The sequence below is a fragment of the Sardina pilchardus genome, chromosome 21 (assembly GCF_963854185.1).
Source record: "Sardina pilchardus chromosome 21, fSarPil1.1, whole genome shotgun sequence".
Lineage (NCBI taxonomy): Eukaryota > Metazoa > Chordata > Actinopteri > Clupeiformes > Clupeidae > Sardina > Sardina pilchardus.
The window spans coordinates 12,560,707-12,576,052 of NC_085014.1; the positions used below are offsets into that span (position 1 = coordinate 12,560,707).

The window sequence follows — 15,346 nt, forward strand, 5'->3', positions numbered from 1 at the left end:
TCGATTCAACTGTAGATCGTGAACGTTAATTACCATTTTTAATATCAAAGAATTGTGAAACGTTTCATTATATGGATGCTATTTCACAGTGCATCCAAAGAATGGCCACTGAATATGGGCGAATCAAAAGCCCTTATTTTTAAATGATTTCATTAAAGCAAGAAAAAAAAAGAAAGTGGAAATAAAATAATAACATATATAAACTGGTCCACACAGGTTAGATTATTTGAGTGATATTTATTATTGGCTATTCATATGTATTTGTGTCATGACACATTTAGCAGTTTGATCATAAGATAAAAAAGAGAATGAACCAAAAGTGAAGTCACACATTTGCCATACTGGGTTTGATCAACAGTAGATTGTAAGTACACTGCACAGACCAAATCACAGAGTATAACTTAGACAAAACATTCATATTTACATACTATTGGAAATACAACATTGTTCAACATCCATCTTTGCTTTCAAACCAATATATGTTCATCATTTTAAAAATTGCATCTTTAAAAAAAAAAAAAAAATCCTTCAATCCCCAACTAAGAACAAACCACGGTTGTATACAAATCAATACAAAGCATAGGGTAATATAAGGACATCACAAAACAACACCTGTCACAAACACACAAAAGAAGAGATTAATATATGTCAATGTTTTATTGTTCCATTCAAATGCAACTTGTGACTTGCAGAAGCTGATGGCTGGATCACCTGTACCTTAGGGTGTGGATAACAGTGGGGGCAGCACAGTGTATGCAGGCATACTGTAGGCTGACTTAACAAAAGGAGAATAGCATGAACGCATCCATCCCATTTCAGTCATTTGGAGTGACATCAAGTGAACCGAAATTACTTACCAGTATCATGTTCTGAAAAAGTGAGTTATTTGTTTGACAAGGCTACCATCATGCACATTTGTACAGCAATATAACATACATGTTGAGATAATAGGGCATGGTTATGTTCTTTGGATAAGGATAGACAAAAGGACCGTAATGATATTACAATGAGGCATACATAGTGTTAGTGTAGGTATCAAAAAGCAGTCCTTTCTGACTCTGCACATTTTGGATGTACAAGTATCTCAAAGACACTCTCAACACCAGCACTTTGGACATGTGCTCCCACTTAACCTCTCCTCCTCCTCCTCCTCTATCCTTCCCTCGTTCTGAATAAATAGAAAAAAACTTCAAGACTCAACTCAGGCTTTGTTATCAAACACTTTTAAGACTCAACTCAGACTCATCTCTCAGAGGCTTGACACTTGACTCGGACTCGAGCTCAGGGTCTTCAAACTCGACCCGGACTCGAGCTCAAAGACCTGTGCGCATCTCTGGTCGTTATTGTCTTTCTCTTTGACAGCTGCGTCGCTCAGTGCTCTCTTCTGCATCATGGCGTAGGGGAAAGGTGCACCGTTGCTCGTACCGTACTCTAGTTTATTGAGCCGGGCCAGTGTCTTAATACTCCCAGGGGGGCGTCCCGGGCTGACCTTGTAGCCCGCGGCTTTGGTGGTGCCGAGTGGCCTCCCCGGGCTGGTCTTGAAGCCGGCCGCCCTGGTCGTGCCTGGCGGTCGCCCGGTGCTCGTGCGGTAGCCTGCGGACTTGGTGGTGCCCGAGGGCCTCCCCCGCCGGCCAGACTTGCCCAGGCCCTTCTTCTTCTTGGACCCCTCCGGTGCCTCGTTGCTGCTCCTCATCCTCACCGACTGCGGGTGGAAGTCGTTGGGGTTGTCCTGCATTTGGCATGACATGGGCTTGAGCATGCTCTGGGGCAGTGGGGGCAGGTTGCTGAGGGGCAATTGCAAGGCGGTCGAGGGCGGTGGGACAGAGGGGTAGAACTGTTTGGTCTGTGAGCTGCACAGTTCAAAATGGCTAGCAGAGTGCTGGCCCTCCTCAGACAGACCACCCAGACCGTAGTCGTTGTTGTTGGCAACTTGGTGCATCATTTTCTACAGAGGCACAAGTGAAATACAGAATGAATGAGGATTAAATGGAACATTTCTTTAGCTGACAACAGTGTTAAGTCAAATCTGCATGTGAAATAGCAGCTCATTCATTATGCTAGTGTACAGGGGGACTTTACTTTGGCGCCTATGCATGCCACTATTCTGACATCACTTCCCCCTCCCGACAGGACTCATTAAATTAACATAACACTTAACTAAATTTAACCAGCATTGAACACGTTGATCGTTGCAGTTTCCTTACTAGCATGCCAAGTCATGCTCTTTTCTAACACTGAAGAAATGTATCGGCGAAACCGCATCTGGGTATTAAGTTAATGGCTGCTCGTGCGGTCGGAATCATGTTCGAATGGCAGACTCTGTACAGTTGTTGACCGCTGCTTTATCTGTCATTATCCCCAAATCTCTCTGCAATTGTATTTTCAAAAATAAGAGCGCTCTTTTCAGCTGAGCAAAAGATAGAGGCGTGTATTGCCTAATGGCAGTGCATAGCTAATCTCGGTCAGTGGAAATGTTTTGTTTCACCATGATGCACACGGCCAATTTACATCCAACACATCTTGTCCAAACTAGGAACATATTGTTAAGCATACAAAACATCCTATTTGTATGCAAACAATAGTGCATTTCTTTAAATATAATTGCAAAAAAGACATTAACGTTACTTTACCTCAACGGTACGCAGATAGGATCATGGAATGCAACGGGTTAAATATGAAACAGATATATCTTCCATCCTTGAAACCAAAGCATAGTCTTATTTATGCCTGCATTACGACATCCTTGAAACCTCCAAAATGCTTTCCGACAACCGATTGCTCTTCGAATGGTTTATATAGCGGATATTTTTTGCTGTAGCAGTGAGGTTTAAATCTGAGAGGCAGCCATTTTCGTCAAAAAAAATGTGATATTGTGCGATGGGTCTGTACGCATGCGCAAGTTTCTACAAGGAAATTCGTCTGTTCTTGATTAGGTGCCCAGTGAAAACGTAATCGGCTTCCGTGGACAATAAAATACCATGTATCGCCATTCAGACAAAGGCACTTCAGATATCTTGATACTCTTGAGGCTAGGTAATAAGCAAATTATTCGAACACAAATCACATTGGATACTTTATCTTCTAAATTATTTAAGAGATTAGAATAAACATGTAATATTTGTCAATTGTGAGAGGAAGATATTTTTGTAATGTAATGTGTTGTAGACTTAATACATACGTTTATGTTATGCAATAGTCTAATAATAATAATATTAATAATAACAATGATAATAATAGGCCCAATAATAAAACACTCAGGCATTCTACTGGTATGCCTATGTGGGCTACACTCAGAAATGGAAGAAAATCAGTCTTTTTTTTTATCAAAATGTTCCATAATACTCACAGGTCTTTTTTCTTCTTCGTTTTACTCAAAAGTCAACTTCAGTTGCACTTAATTCATATAGTGGATCTTCTCAGAATTTCAGAACACACATGTGTGTGTCTGGCTGTTTGTGCCTCCATACGGTAAGCATAAAATGGGTTCCTGGTTTTGTCATTTGCTCGTCCTACGGCATACTTCAAGCCACAATTCTTGATGAAGGTTCAAATTAGACTTATTTAGAACTGTACAGAGGTAATAAATAAATGTTATATTTATTGCACTATTATGAAGCACTTTGACAAAATATGATGCTTGCAGTTAACCCATTCCAGTCTTTCTCCACATTTAAGAATCCCTCATTATCCAGGTGAGTTTTTTTTTTGTCTTTGTCGATACAGTATGTCCACATACTTGTCACCAATGCTGACAATCATTCCTCCCATGATCACAGGATCCGACTGACAAATACAAAGACAAGAATTTCATGTTTTCATACAAAAAAGTTTTAATGTCCACCACTATAATGATTATGTGTGTGTTTACTCAGATATGAACTTAAATACCTCCAGAAATTACTACATCATTTTATTTCTATTCAGGGCAATTCAGCTCAGCGTGATTGGCCTTGTCCCGGGGCTAAGATGGAAACATGATGACAGGAGTAATGAAGGATCTTTGATAACGATAATACAGTAATGTCTGTCTCAGTACATCTATCATCTATCAAGATATATGGACAAGTGTTGCGAATTAGCACCTGTGCTAAAACACTCAAACAATGCATCTGGTTTGTCCAATGTAATTGCTATGTCCATACCAAATAAACATTAATAATAATAATATATCCCAAAATGTCTCATCAACAAGCCAGCAAAGCCTTTACAGTAATATCCCGCATATAAGCCGCATTGTGTATAAGCCGCAGGACAGGGTTTTATGCAAATTAAAAGAAACAAAACCACATTAACAGCCCCCCTGCATGTATTAACCTCATACCTGAGGACATTTTGCAAAAGCAATGTATAAGCCGCGGCTAATAGTGGTCTAATTAAAAAGTACACTCATCAGCAATAGTATGACAGATTGAGGAGTTATATGAGAAATTCCATATTATCTCTCTGCTGTGTCCGGTCAACAGAGTATGGAGCCCCCGAGGGTGCATTGTGGGAATATTTTTTATTGAGGTGAATTTATTTTTTCGAGCTTCTATTGCATTGACCCAGAATCCCTTTGCGTTCATGCAAAACCAGTTTTGCGTTCCCTCGCAACTGTTTTGCATTCTCTCACAATATTTTTTATTTTATACAACACAAACACAAAACTAGGGGAATGCAAAACTGTTGCAAAGGAAAGCAAAAGTTACTGTGAGGGAACACAATAGGCGCTCTAAAAATACACCTCCACCTCTAAAAAAAGTATTCCCACCATGGTCCTTTGGGGAGCTACGTAACAATAGTGTATGCTGAAAAGCACTACACAACGATAACTTTTTGTATTTGTAAGCCTCTGCTGATAATGTAGAAGGCTGTTTTTGATTGATAATGCGTCCATGTTTGATTGATACTGCAAAATGTACCATTTTGTGTAAAATATAAAGTCAAATACAAAAACATGGACATCAACGGTACACAGCACTTTTTGTGTATACATATGCATTTGCATTGCCCATTCCCAACTAGTTGCAATGCATAAATCTCGAGTCCTACAACAAGTCGCGTAACACGTAGGCCAATGTGCTTTTTAAACCAGTGCTTGCCATACATGAAAGGCTTTTTATACTTTTTTCAAAATTCAGAGTGCCTCTGCAAATCCCTGTCTCTTATGAATCATGTGTGTCTCTATACTGTTTGTCTGTGTGAGTTGTGCATTTAAACAGCCACAGTCAACCATTACCTGGGATGTAGTGACAGATTATGTTACTTCAAGTTCTCCGCAATGAGTGCACATCATTTCCCCTAACGTGGCAATGATCTTTGGGGGTCCTTACAAAGCGGACATTTTCTGCCAAGACATCTGTAAAGAGACATGGACACGTGCGACACATGTTTAAAGCTCAAGCACAAAAGCATATATTCTACACCGACATTTCAATCCTAGAAATTGACAGCAAAGGTGTAACCCCAGAAGGAAATAGCTTGTTGGTCAAAAATGTATCGTAAAAGTTGTCCCCTAGCAGCTTTTTCTTATATTTTTCTTTTCTTATATCTTATATGACAGTCCTCTGTTTGTGTGTCATGATATATAGGTACATTACAGTGCTTGAGAACTTTGGGTCCTTGATCAGACTACAAGTGGACCATAGGCTATGTTGCACACTATGGAGTAGGCCGATCATATATCATACTCTCACTGCGCCAACAAAACCAACAAAGTTGAAGTAAAGGGGAACTGATTATTTTAAGGGTAGAAAGCTGAGACTTGCTGCAACATGGCCCAGTTCTTCATCAACTTCACCTACCCAGGCTTATCAGCTTGCTGGCTGCAGATCAAGGCTGTGTGTCACAGGGACCAATCATGTAGCCTACTGTCAGACAGATCCAGAGGATAGAACAACACGAAACATCTTCAGTCTTCATACACTTTACTTCAGGTCTTGCCATGGGCGTGCTGAATGCTGAGTCTGCAGCATGCCTTACTAAGGAAGTCCTTAGCCATTCTGGAAACGAGTCTATTGTGTGACCGCACAGATTAAAACAGATTAATGCTGCAAATGAAGTATTGCTTCCAATTGACGTAAAGGAGTGGAATTATCGTAGAAAGCACAATGTTGAAACTTCAACATTACAATGTTATGTATTTATTTCATTAAAAAAATCAATCGCCATTTAACAAGTCTGAAGAAATGTTAAGCAGCCTGTCTGCAATGGTGCATGGCCTTTCCTAGCAATAATTCAAAAACCAAAAACACAAGCAACCACAGACGCAAAAACTAATATGGGTTTGTCTTACCTGCGTTGACATTTTAGCTGCGATTATGAGGATCGGAAGAAACTAACTGTCTGTCAGATGCGCAAGTCAATTTCACGTAAGACTTCTGTAACTTCTTCTGTTCTACAAGTGATTAGCACCTTAACGTGCTAGATATATACCGCCACCTACTGTACAAAACTCTGGGATGTCAATTTAGGCTACAGTGTGTGTCAGATGAACTGAAGATCTGTACTTGTTTTGGAATCTTCAAAATACTTTAAAGGCTTACTATATCTAATTGATTCTTGCATAGGTGTAGTTTGTATGTTTGTGGTTGTTGTTTTTATTCTGGTAGGCCTATTTGTTTTATTCCAAGGGCCCCATTTAAATGCTGGCAAAGTGCAACGTCCAACTAAAGCTTGCTCAATAACAATGCAAAATCTATTTGCAAATGTAATGAGATTGCAAATGACCATGAGATACATCTTATCATCAGCTAAAAGCTGTCTCACGCCATATGATTTCATTAGTTCATGCTTTGTTTCAGTGTGTGTATTGGTGGTACGAGAGAATATGTTGAAATGAATTGAACATTCAAAGGTTTCCAAGGTTCCTACATCCAGAGATTACAGGTGCACTTTCTATTTGATATCAGCAAAGGGCCACACATTTTGCCCATGAAAGGTGATCAAATCATATTAGACTATATTGACATCTTGCTAAGACACATTGATTTCAGAATGTCCAGAACAAGCTAAACAAAGCGTGATGAGACATGCCATACTAGGCTAGCCATCTGGTCAAACGCAGTAAGCTGCTCAGAGGGCTCATCTTAGCCCTTTTCCAAGAACCAACAACCACCAACTTTAACTTCAGATTCAGGAGGCCTCAGTGAAATGAAAGGACAGCAAAATTAGACTCAGAGAGATGCATGAACCACCATTATGGAGATGTTTTTTAGCAACTGCTTTTGGTTATCTTCTTCAAATTATTTTTGATGAGATATCATGATGGACAGATAAACACGTCCTCCCCACAGACTGCAGTTCAGGTCAGATTTGCCAAAAGCCAGAGTGTTGGATTGTCAACAAATCTCTTCTGAGTCACAGGGGTTTTCCATAATTTTGAACTATTTTATCAAGAGACAGATTTGTTGCAAAAATTAAAAAAAAAAAAAAAAAAAGGTGTGCTGCAGGCCTATTATAAATATGTCCATAAATAAATGCACTTTTGGTTATTACACAGTCCAAAATGACATGTTATCCATCAGCACAGACAGATATCTGTGGGCAACACCTGGTCAGTGCTTTGACACAAGATACAAATTGCTTAATTGTATGCGCTAGGTGGCACTAAAGTAACGTTTCTGGACAGTGATGCAGAACAGATGACGTCAACCTCCCTGATCACACATTCCACACCGCTAGCTACTGTACATAGCCGGGTTGGATTTTGGTGTGCAAGGAAACGAGTCGGGTTGAGGGCTTAGTGCATTTTAGCAAATCCAAAATCAATACCGTTAATTCCTACTCTCGGATATTTGAGTTACCACCGTGTTTTCGGATGATAAAACAAATGACGCTTCATTTGACATTTGCAAGGTAAATGTGTGGGACTGGGACTAATTCGGATGGATTCATTCTCGCGTAATGACTACTAGCAAACGCAAGACGTGAGGTAATTTAGACTATTAGTCATTTCAATAATTTACTTAGCTCGTGGTCATTCGCGTTAACTGCAACCTACAGTTGAACTTCTCATCATGGACGAGAAGACATTCACGAAAGAACTGGATCAATGGATTGAACAACTGAACGAGTGCAAGCAGCTGTCAGAAAACCAAGTCAAAATACTGTGTGAAAAGGTGAGAATTAAAGCATATTCTGATAGTGTCACTACGCATATTTTAATCTGTTGGTCACTAATCTAGTTCAACCCGTTTCTCATTTCGCCTGCAAGCTCCTGTCGTCAACCTTATTTCCATGGGCTTGTAGGCTATCCGAAGATGGCGGTGACCGACTGCTATTATTATTGGCTGTCAGCACCGCCATGAATGTAGCCATTGGTTGTTGACTGGGAAGTTCAGCTAGCAACCACTGCTGACAAGCGCACCGTTACCCAATTTTACGAAACCCTAGTGTTTAGATACATTGTTTATAATAACTGTTGCATTCAAGAAACAATGTAACGTTGTTTGTAAAGTGTTACAGTCAGTTCTGTTGAATGCGCAGCTCGTCAAACGACCGGTGCTGAGAGTCGCATATTTAATCAATTGTCTAGACTATTTTGGTGTCGCGAGAGTCAGAAAGAGGTCACAGATCTATATCTAAGATCAAGATGGACTGTATTGTAGACCAGGACAAATATGATATAACGCGGCAACTAAAATAATTTAATGTGCGCAGTCAGTGCGACCCCACCGGACTGCAGAAGAATAGCATACTTTGCATTATAAAATCTGGCCTATGCACGGGCCTCTCCAGTCTTAAATTCTACAAATCTAACCCACACTCATTTAGTTAAGTTTAAGTTTATTGCTCACTTTGGACATATAACATTTGAGACATGCTGTTATTCTTAATTCTAAATACATTTATTTCTTATTGCTTTCTATTTAGACAAAGTCTGAACTATCTGGTGAAAAATAATTAGACCCAGTAATGAATGTAGCCTATCAATGGTGTGAGGTGCCCCCTTTACTGACTGCGTTCCCTTGGCATCAGCAGTTCTGCTAGGGATTTTTTTTTTGTAACAAGTGTGCATTAATGAGCTGACCCGGTAACCCACTAATGCGGCATCGCCAAATTCTTCCTCCCCTTCTTTTTACAGGCTAAGGAGATTTTAACAAAGGAGTCCAACGTACAGGAGGTACGATGTCCTGTGACTGTCTGTGGCGACGTCCATGGCCAGTTCCACGACCTCATGGAGTTGTTCAAGATTGGAGGGAAGTCGCCCGATACCAACTACCTTTTCATGGGCGACTACGTGGACAGAGGCTACTACTCCGTGGAGACGGTCACACTACTCGTCTCGCTCAAGGTGAAACTTGGCTGGCTTCACGGGATGTGTGCTTTCCGAGTGAATTTGCTCGCCTGTAATCCTTTGTTTGCCTGCATAGGGTTTAGACATATGTTGTTGCACACATTCTGTAGCTCTCTGTCTGACCTGGAGGCTGTTTCACAGTAAAGGTCTTCACCTCAATGTGGGTCAATTGGGTCTGGTCTTGTTGCATTCCATGGTGTAGTATCCTACTTGTTTGACCGAACTTCCCCACCCCCAAAAAAATCTTGCAGTGTTTAGTGGTGGCAGTAGATCTGCAGTAGATACTGTTTACCTAGAGTGAGACATTTGTGTGTGGTGGAATTTGAATAATCCCAGATTATCATACCAGGGAGATCACAAACAGCCTGTTTATGATTGCTGTTGCTCAGTCAGTATGTATTCTAACCTTTCGAGAGCCAATGGCCTTCTATGTACGGCTGAAAAGGGTTCTATTTGATCGTGCCTCAGTTCTGGGTTCAATATTTTTGTCAAAAGCATGGTTCCAGATGTTTCCAGTGTATGCTTGGAAATGTGTCCCAGTCTATTTTTAGGCTCGCAGGCTGAGCAACACATAACCAAAACTAACACTAAGACTTCAGTGCTGGCCCAGAACTCTGCACTACACTGCAGCATGAGAGAAAAAAAAGTCAGAAAGATTCTTTCCAAAGATTATTATGATTTTTTTTTTGTTCACCTCTTTTTTTGCACATGGCGGATTGGCCCTTTGATCTGTCAGGCTGTTTTAGTGGTTTTGACTTGTTGCTATAGTGATGAAAGGATCTCAAGCAACAGGAGACTAGAAATTGCTTCCAAATATGCAGTGGCTTGACCACTCTGTATTTACGGTTTCACTTTAATAATGGTTTATTATTAATATTATAATTATTATTTATTATTATTATTTTTTAATCAGGTGCGCTACCCAGAGAGAATTACCATCCTTCGGGGGAATCATGAGAGCAGACAGATCACACAGGTGTATGGTTTCTATGACGAGTGCTTGAGAAAGTACGGAAACGCAAATGTTTGGAAATACTTCACAGACCTGTTTGATTATCTGCCTCTCACTGCACTGGTCGACACACAGGTAAGCCTCTGACCGAACTCTGAACATTGCAAAGTTTTAATTGACTTGTTGAATGGCTGTCTATGTGATGTATGAGATATATGCAGCATGTACTGTATAAGTAATCCATAGTAAGATGGGTTTATTATTATTAGTTAGTGTTTGTTTACTTGCATCTTGGGTTTTCCACTAAACTATGCCAGTGTTCATATTCAACTATAGGATTGTTCATGTGCATTGATACAGTGTGTGTTGCATACATATATTTTCTGAAGTTAGACATGGGGTTATATGATTTTACAAACTATTACTATGATCCAATATGAAGTTCAATAAGAGTAGCCTAATAAGAAAGAAAATCAGATGTGCTTGTAACCTTCCAACAGCACGGGAACCCTATCTGGGTCACTGTTAAACAAAATACAGGAGTGAATCCAGCCTCAGGGTTAAATCTCTCTCTCTCTCTCTCTCTCTCTCTTTCGCTCTCTCGCTCTCTCTTCTCTTTATCGTTCTCTCTCTCTTTCCCTCGTTCTGTGTTGTTGATGTAGATTTTTTGCCTGCATGGAGGTCTGTCTCCCTCCATTGACACACTGGACCATATCAGAGCTCTCGACCGCATTCAAGAGGTGCCACATGAGGTATAGTCCTTCATCAGGGGGGAGGGGGGGCTTGGGGGGTGTCATCAGGAGTATGTGAGGTGTGTGTGACTGTGTGAGGTGTGTGAGTGTGGGTGTTGGGCTTGGTTCTTCCTTTTTCTCAAACTCAGTCTGTTTCTCTTACGAGCCTGTATGGTTTTATTTTCCTTCTTCTATTTTGACATCACTGTTCATTGGTCTAGGGTCCCATGTGCGACCTGCTGTGGTCAGACCCAGATGACCGCGGAGGCTGGGGTATTTCGCCCCGTGGTGCCGGCTACACTTTTGGGCAGGACATCTCCGAGACTTTCAACCATGCCAACTGCCTGACTTTGGTCTCGAGGGCTCACCAGCTGGTGATGGAGGTGAGCACTGTGGGCTTGAACCGGTGGGAGGGAGAAGAACCAAAAATAAAGAATCACTCATATGCACCAGGAGCAGAGTACAGGGCTGTTGTTCTAATAATCTGCCTCTCTCTCTCTCTCTCTCTCTCTCTCTCTCTCTCTCTCTCTCTCTCTCTCTCTCTCTCTCTGTCTCTGTCTCTGTCCCTCTCTCTTTTTCCCTCCGCTAGGGCTATAACTGGTGCCATGAACGAAATGTGGTGACGATTTTCAGCGCACCAAATTATTGTTACCGTTGTGGTAATCAGGCAGCTATCATGGAACTGGACGACACACTTAAGTATTCCTTGTAAGTTCACCCTCTCATCCCCTTTCCAGCGCAATGTATCTGCAGAGCTGATTTTGATGTCTTTAACTAGGACTTACAGTTCTCAGGCACTGTGCCTTAATTCAGGAGTGGGCCGAGCTGTTTAAAATTTGAACATAAAGAATTATATGTATAAAGTCTTAAAAACATTCTAATAATGGCAGTCACAGACTTTATTGCTTGCTTTAAGTTGTAATATTTGCTTTTGTTTGCTTTCTTAGCCTGCAGTTCGATCCTGCTCCTCGAAGAGGGGAGCCTCACGTGACTCGCCGCACCCCGGACTACTTCCTGTAAAGACCCTGAGCGCTGATAAAAGTATTTGCCATCAGTGCAGTTCACCCTGAAATTACATAAGGACAAGGCCAACAACATTTAATATTCAATAAATACTTCCATGGACCAAAGTGTGTGCCATGTTCATTAAAAACATCTGCAAAAGAAGCTGCCACGCAAGTCGATCACAAGAGTAAAAAAAGAAAATTTGCCCTTCTGCATGGTCGCATCATTGTATTTTATTCCAAAGTCGCTTTTGTTCCGTCAAGACAATGAAACATGGTGGTCACTGCTGGATAGGAAGATGTTTCTATCCTGTGATTTTTACTGTCGGGTGTATAGGGGTTGGGGTGGGCTGTGTGAACTCATATTCACACACTTAGATAAGTAAACGCTTCAGTCTGAGTACCGTTGGGATGTCGTGTTGAATAGAAACTACATTGCCATGTAAGTAAGTGGCGTCTCTTTTGCATGGCTTTCTGAGGGTTTTTACAATAACAGAAGGATTTGTGTGAAGGAGGGGGGACATAGACCAGGTTACACGCTTCAGTTTTTTTCGCACTTGTTTCGCACTTGTCAGTTTTATTTTGATTACTGTATGATGTTTTGTAGAACAGGATTATCATGCATTTTATTTTATATTTAACACCAGCATAACGTTGCTGCTTTTTCTCTCTCTCTCTCTCTCTCTCTCTCTCTCTCTCTCTCTCTCTCTCTCTCTCTCTCTCTCTCTCTCTCTCTCTCTCTGCTTCTATTCCATTCAGCTGTATAGGTATTCCAAGACTATGTCTAAATTATTTGTTTATTTCTTTGTTAAAGCCTGTTTGGGAGACTTCAGCACTTCAATAAAGACTGGGGTTACTCCACATGAAATGTTGTGTATGTGTCTTTAATGTTTAATACTGTTTATCTTTTAAGGGCACATTTGAATCAAATACCTTATTCTTTTGATACTGTTTCAAGTCATTAGACTTTTTTTGAAAGTGGTGCCATCTAATACTTATTAGATAATTCGAGGTTTCAGCAGTGGTACGTAAGGCTGGTTTCCTCCACGCAGACTCCATACCAAGACAACCTATTAAGGGATGAACTGGAGGAAGGTCAATATCAATTGATTGACTGATTTGCCTGTATTTGTAATGTACTGTATTATATGTCCGTATTATTTCAGTACTCATACACACACACACACTCTCTCTCTCTCTCTCTCTCTCTCTCTCTCTCTCTCTCACACACGTACATACTCAAATTCAAATTCACTCTCTCACACACACACATATACATATACTCACTCTCTCTCAAACACACACGCACACACATATACATATTCTCACACACATACACATACATATTCTCAAACACACACACACACACACACACAAACATATATACTGTATACCAGTGGTCGGCAATAGGCGGCCCGCGGGCCAGATGCGGCCCGCAAGCAAAAAACATCTGGCCCGTGATATCTTTTGAACCAGAGAATAAAAAAAAAAATAATAAATAAATAAAATAAAAAAAAAATCGGACTGCCAGTCTCAAACATGCTCTTTATTTTGAAACGTAACTTTCCAGAACAGAAGAATATAAATCAATCTAAATGCTTAGATATTTGTTTCATCTGAATACGAGTGAAGCACGCAGCGAGGTGCAGCGTGAACGCACAACATGCAAAATCAAATGAAGTCAGTGGACAGCGCTGGTTCTCAAATTCCAAGCTAGTCTCTAAAACACATGTTGTCATTCAAACAACGGACATAGGCTTATGGGGATAATTGAAACACGACTTCTTTTAAACAGGCCTGACATCAAACAGGCAATTTACGCACAACTGTGAAAAGTAAAACACGAGTTTCAAACATTAATAGCGTGCGTGTTATTTAGGAACGCAACCTTTAAATTAGCATACTTTCGTGGTGCCGTCTTGTACTCTTTGCATGCAGAGAAACCCTCGTTAGTAGGCCTAGTTGTTACAGATCAGGCATGTGGGCTTTGCATTAATACAATTAGGGAGGATGAAGGCATAGTTCTCTGTCCATTCATCATTAAAGATCCTGTTTTCGCTGTTAACTTTTCTCTTCAGATTTTTTCATAGTGCCATTTTTTGACAGCTAACAGCAACGCGTGGAAATGTTTTTCTGCTGTTTTTTTATCATTATTTTTTTTAAAGACACAGACATATAATAGCGCCCCCAATGACCAGTCGACAAATTTAACCTACATCAGCCTGCTTGAATGTCCTCTGCTCTGTCATTTCAAGAGCGCCTATCATTTTTACCTCCTCCGATATTAATTAATTAAATTAGCCATTGTTTTGGTTGTGAACTTGTGGCCCGCTATGTAATGGCTCGGAAAATATCTGGCCCGAGGCCAAACTTAATTGCCGACCCCTGCTGTATACTGTATATATGCTCTCACACACACAAACACACACAGATATACACACTCAAGAGGACTTCACATTGCACGAGGCATGCGCCTTGCTCACTGCTCTCACACCCACCTGCAGATACACACACACACACACACACACACACACACACTTAAAGTACATATACACTATGATAATAATAATACAATAACTAATAATGCAATGGTGGGAATTAGAGGTGGACATTTATTTATTATTATAAGAGCAAACACTTTGTGAGGGAACGCAAAAAAGTATTGTGAAAGAATGCAAAAGGGGCTCTACAGATAAATGGAAATGTCACCTTCCTCCGTCGACAGCTTCATTTGCTGCTGATCTAATTCTGTTATGATTTCTAGGCTACTGCTGGTGAGAGTTTGTAGTACCTAGTATTGTTTTCTTTTCTTTTGTCATTACTACATTGTGTTGGTGTGTGTGTGTGTGTGTGTGTGTGTGTGTGTGTGTGTGTGTGTGTGTGTGTGTGTCCGACCGAGTGGGCATATAGGCCTATCTGTCTGACTCCTCAGTGGTGGAAGACGCCCGGGGTCTCTATAGGAGGGTTCTGGGCCTCTCTCAGCATACCCTGTGTGTCAAGTACCCTCTCCACATCGTTGGGTGGCTGCCCAACCCCTAGATGACTGTAACGGATATATTTCTCTCCCTCTTTGACAGGAAACAGTGGGCCTGCACTGGTGGTTTGCAGTCTCCAGGTGGTGGTGTTTCTCACTAGCTTCCTTACTTCCACCACACAGAGTGTTTGACATTGCAGTGTCGTCACCTGGTTGCAGTGTGAGTAGTGATAGATAGATAGATAGATAGATAGATAGATAGATAGATACTTTATTGATCCCCAAGGGGAAATTCAAGGTGGGTGTGTGTGGTTATACTTTCTCCCTTTCTGCTTCCTGCCAGGGATCAGCCTCCAGAGTCCAGTCCTGTCAACAGCATTAATAAAAGGGTTTCACCCTACAGTCCAT

At 40.9% G+C, this 15,346-nt stretch overlaps 2 protein-coding genes and 1 long non-coding RNA gene across 3 annotated transcripts; 1 reads left to right on the forward strand and 2 right to left on the reverse strand.

The window, feature by feature from the left end:
* Positions 1-217: 217 nt before the first annotated feature.
* si:ch1073-44g3.1 (uncharacterized protein LOC797133 homolog) lies at positions 218-2,881 on the reverse strand. Its single transcript, XM_062524958.1, has 2 exons — positions 2,631-2,881; positions 218-1,945 (listed from the first exon to the last, which is right to left on the reverse strand). The coding sequence occupies exon 2, from the start codon at positions 1,940-1,942 to the stop codon at positions 1,250-1,252; it is 693 nt and encodes a 230-aa protein (XP_062380942.1). The 5' UTR covers positions 1,943-1,945; positions 2,631-2,881; the 3' UTR covers positions 218-1,249.
* An 817-nt stretch (positions 2,882-3,698) lies between these two features.
* On the reverse strand, positions 3,699-6,366 carry LOC134069014 (uncharacterized). The gene is made up of 5 exons (XR_009936748.1): positions 6,275-6,366; positions 5,784-5,981; positions 5,219-5,338; positions 3,889-3,961; positions 3,699-3,783 (listed from the first exon to the last, which is right to left on the reverse strand). It is a non-coding gene; the product is annotated as an uncharacterized LOC134069014 (long non-coding RNA).
* Positions 6,367-7,633: 1,267 nt separating this feature from the next.
* Positions 7,634-12,832, forward strand: ppp2caa (protein phosphatase 2 catalytic subunit alpha a). The gene is made up of 7 exons (XM_062524782.1): positions 7,634-8,099; positions 9,065-9,274; positions 10,191-10,364; positions 10,892-10,981; positions 11,182-11,343; positions 11,550-11,668; positions 11,908-12,832. Exons 1-7 carry the CDS (start codon positions 7,998-8,000, stop codon positions 11,978-11,980), a joined length of 930 nt encoding a protein of 309 aa, XP_062380766.1. The 5' UTR covers positions 7,634-7,997; the 3' UTR covers positions 11,981-12,832.
* The last annotated feature ends 2,514 nt before the right edge of the window (positions 12,833-15,346 follow it).

Coding starts and splice junctions, on each gene's coding strand:
- si:ch1073-44g3.1 (XM_062524958.1), bottom strand. CDS start 1,942: ATGATGCACCAAGTTGCCAACAACAACGACTACGGTCTGGGTGGTCTG.
- ppp2caa (XM_062524782.1), top strand. CDS start 7,998: ATGGACGAGAAGACATTCACGAAAGAACTGGATCAATGGATTGAACAA. Junction 9,275..10,190: donor CACTACTCGTCTCGCTCAAG/GTGAAACTTGGC, acceptor TTTTTTAATCAG/GTGCGCTACCCAGAGAGAAT. Junction 10,365..10,891: donor CTGCACTGGTCGACACACAG/GTAAGCCTCTGA, acceptor TTGTTGATGTAG/ATTTTTTGCCTGCATGGAGG.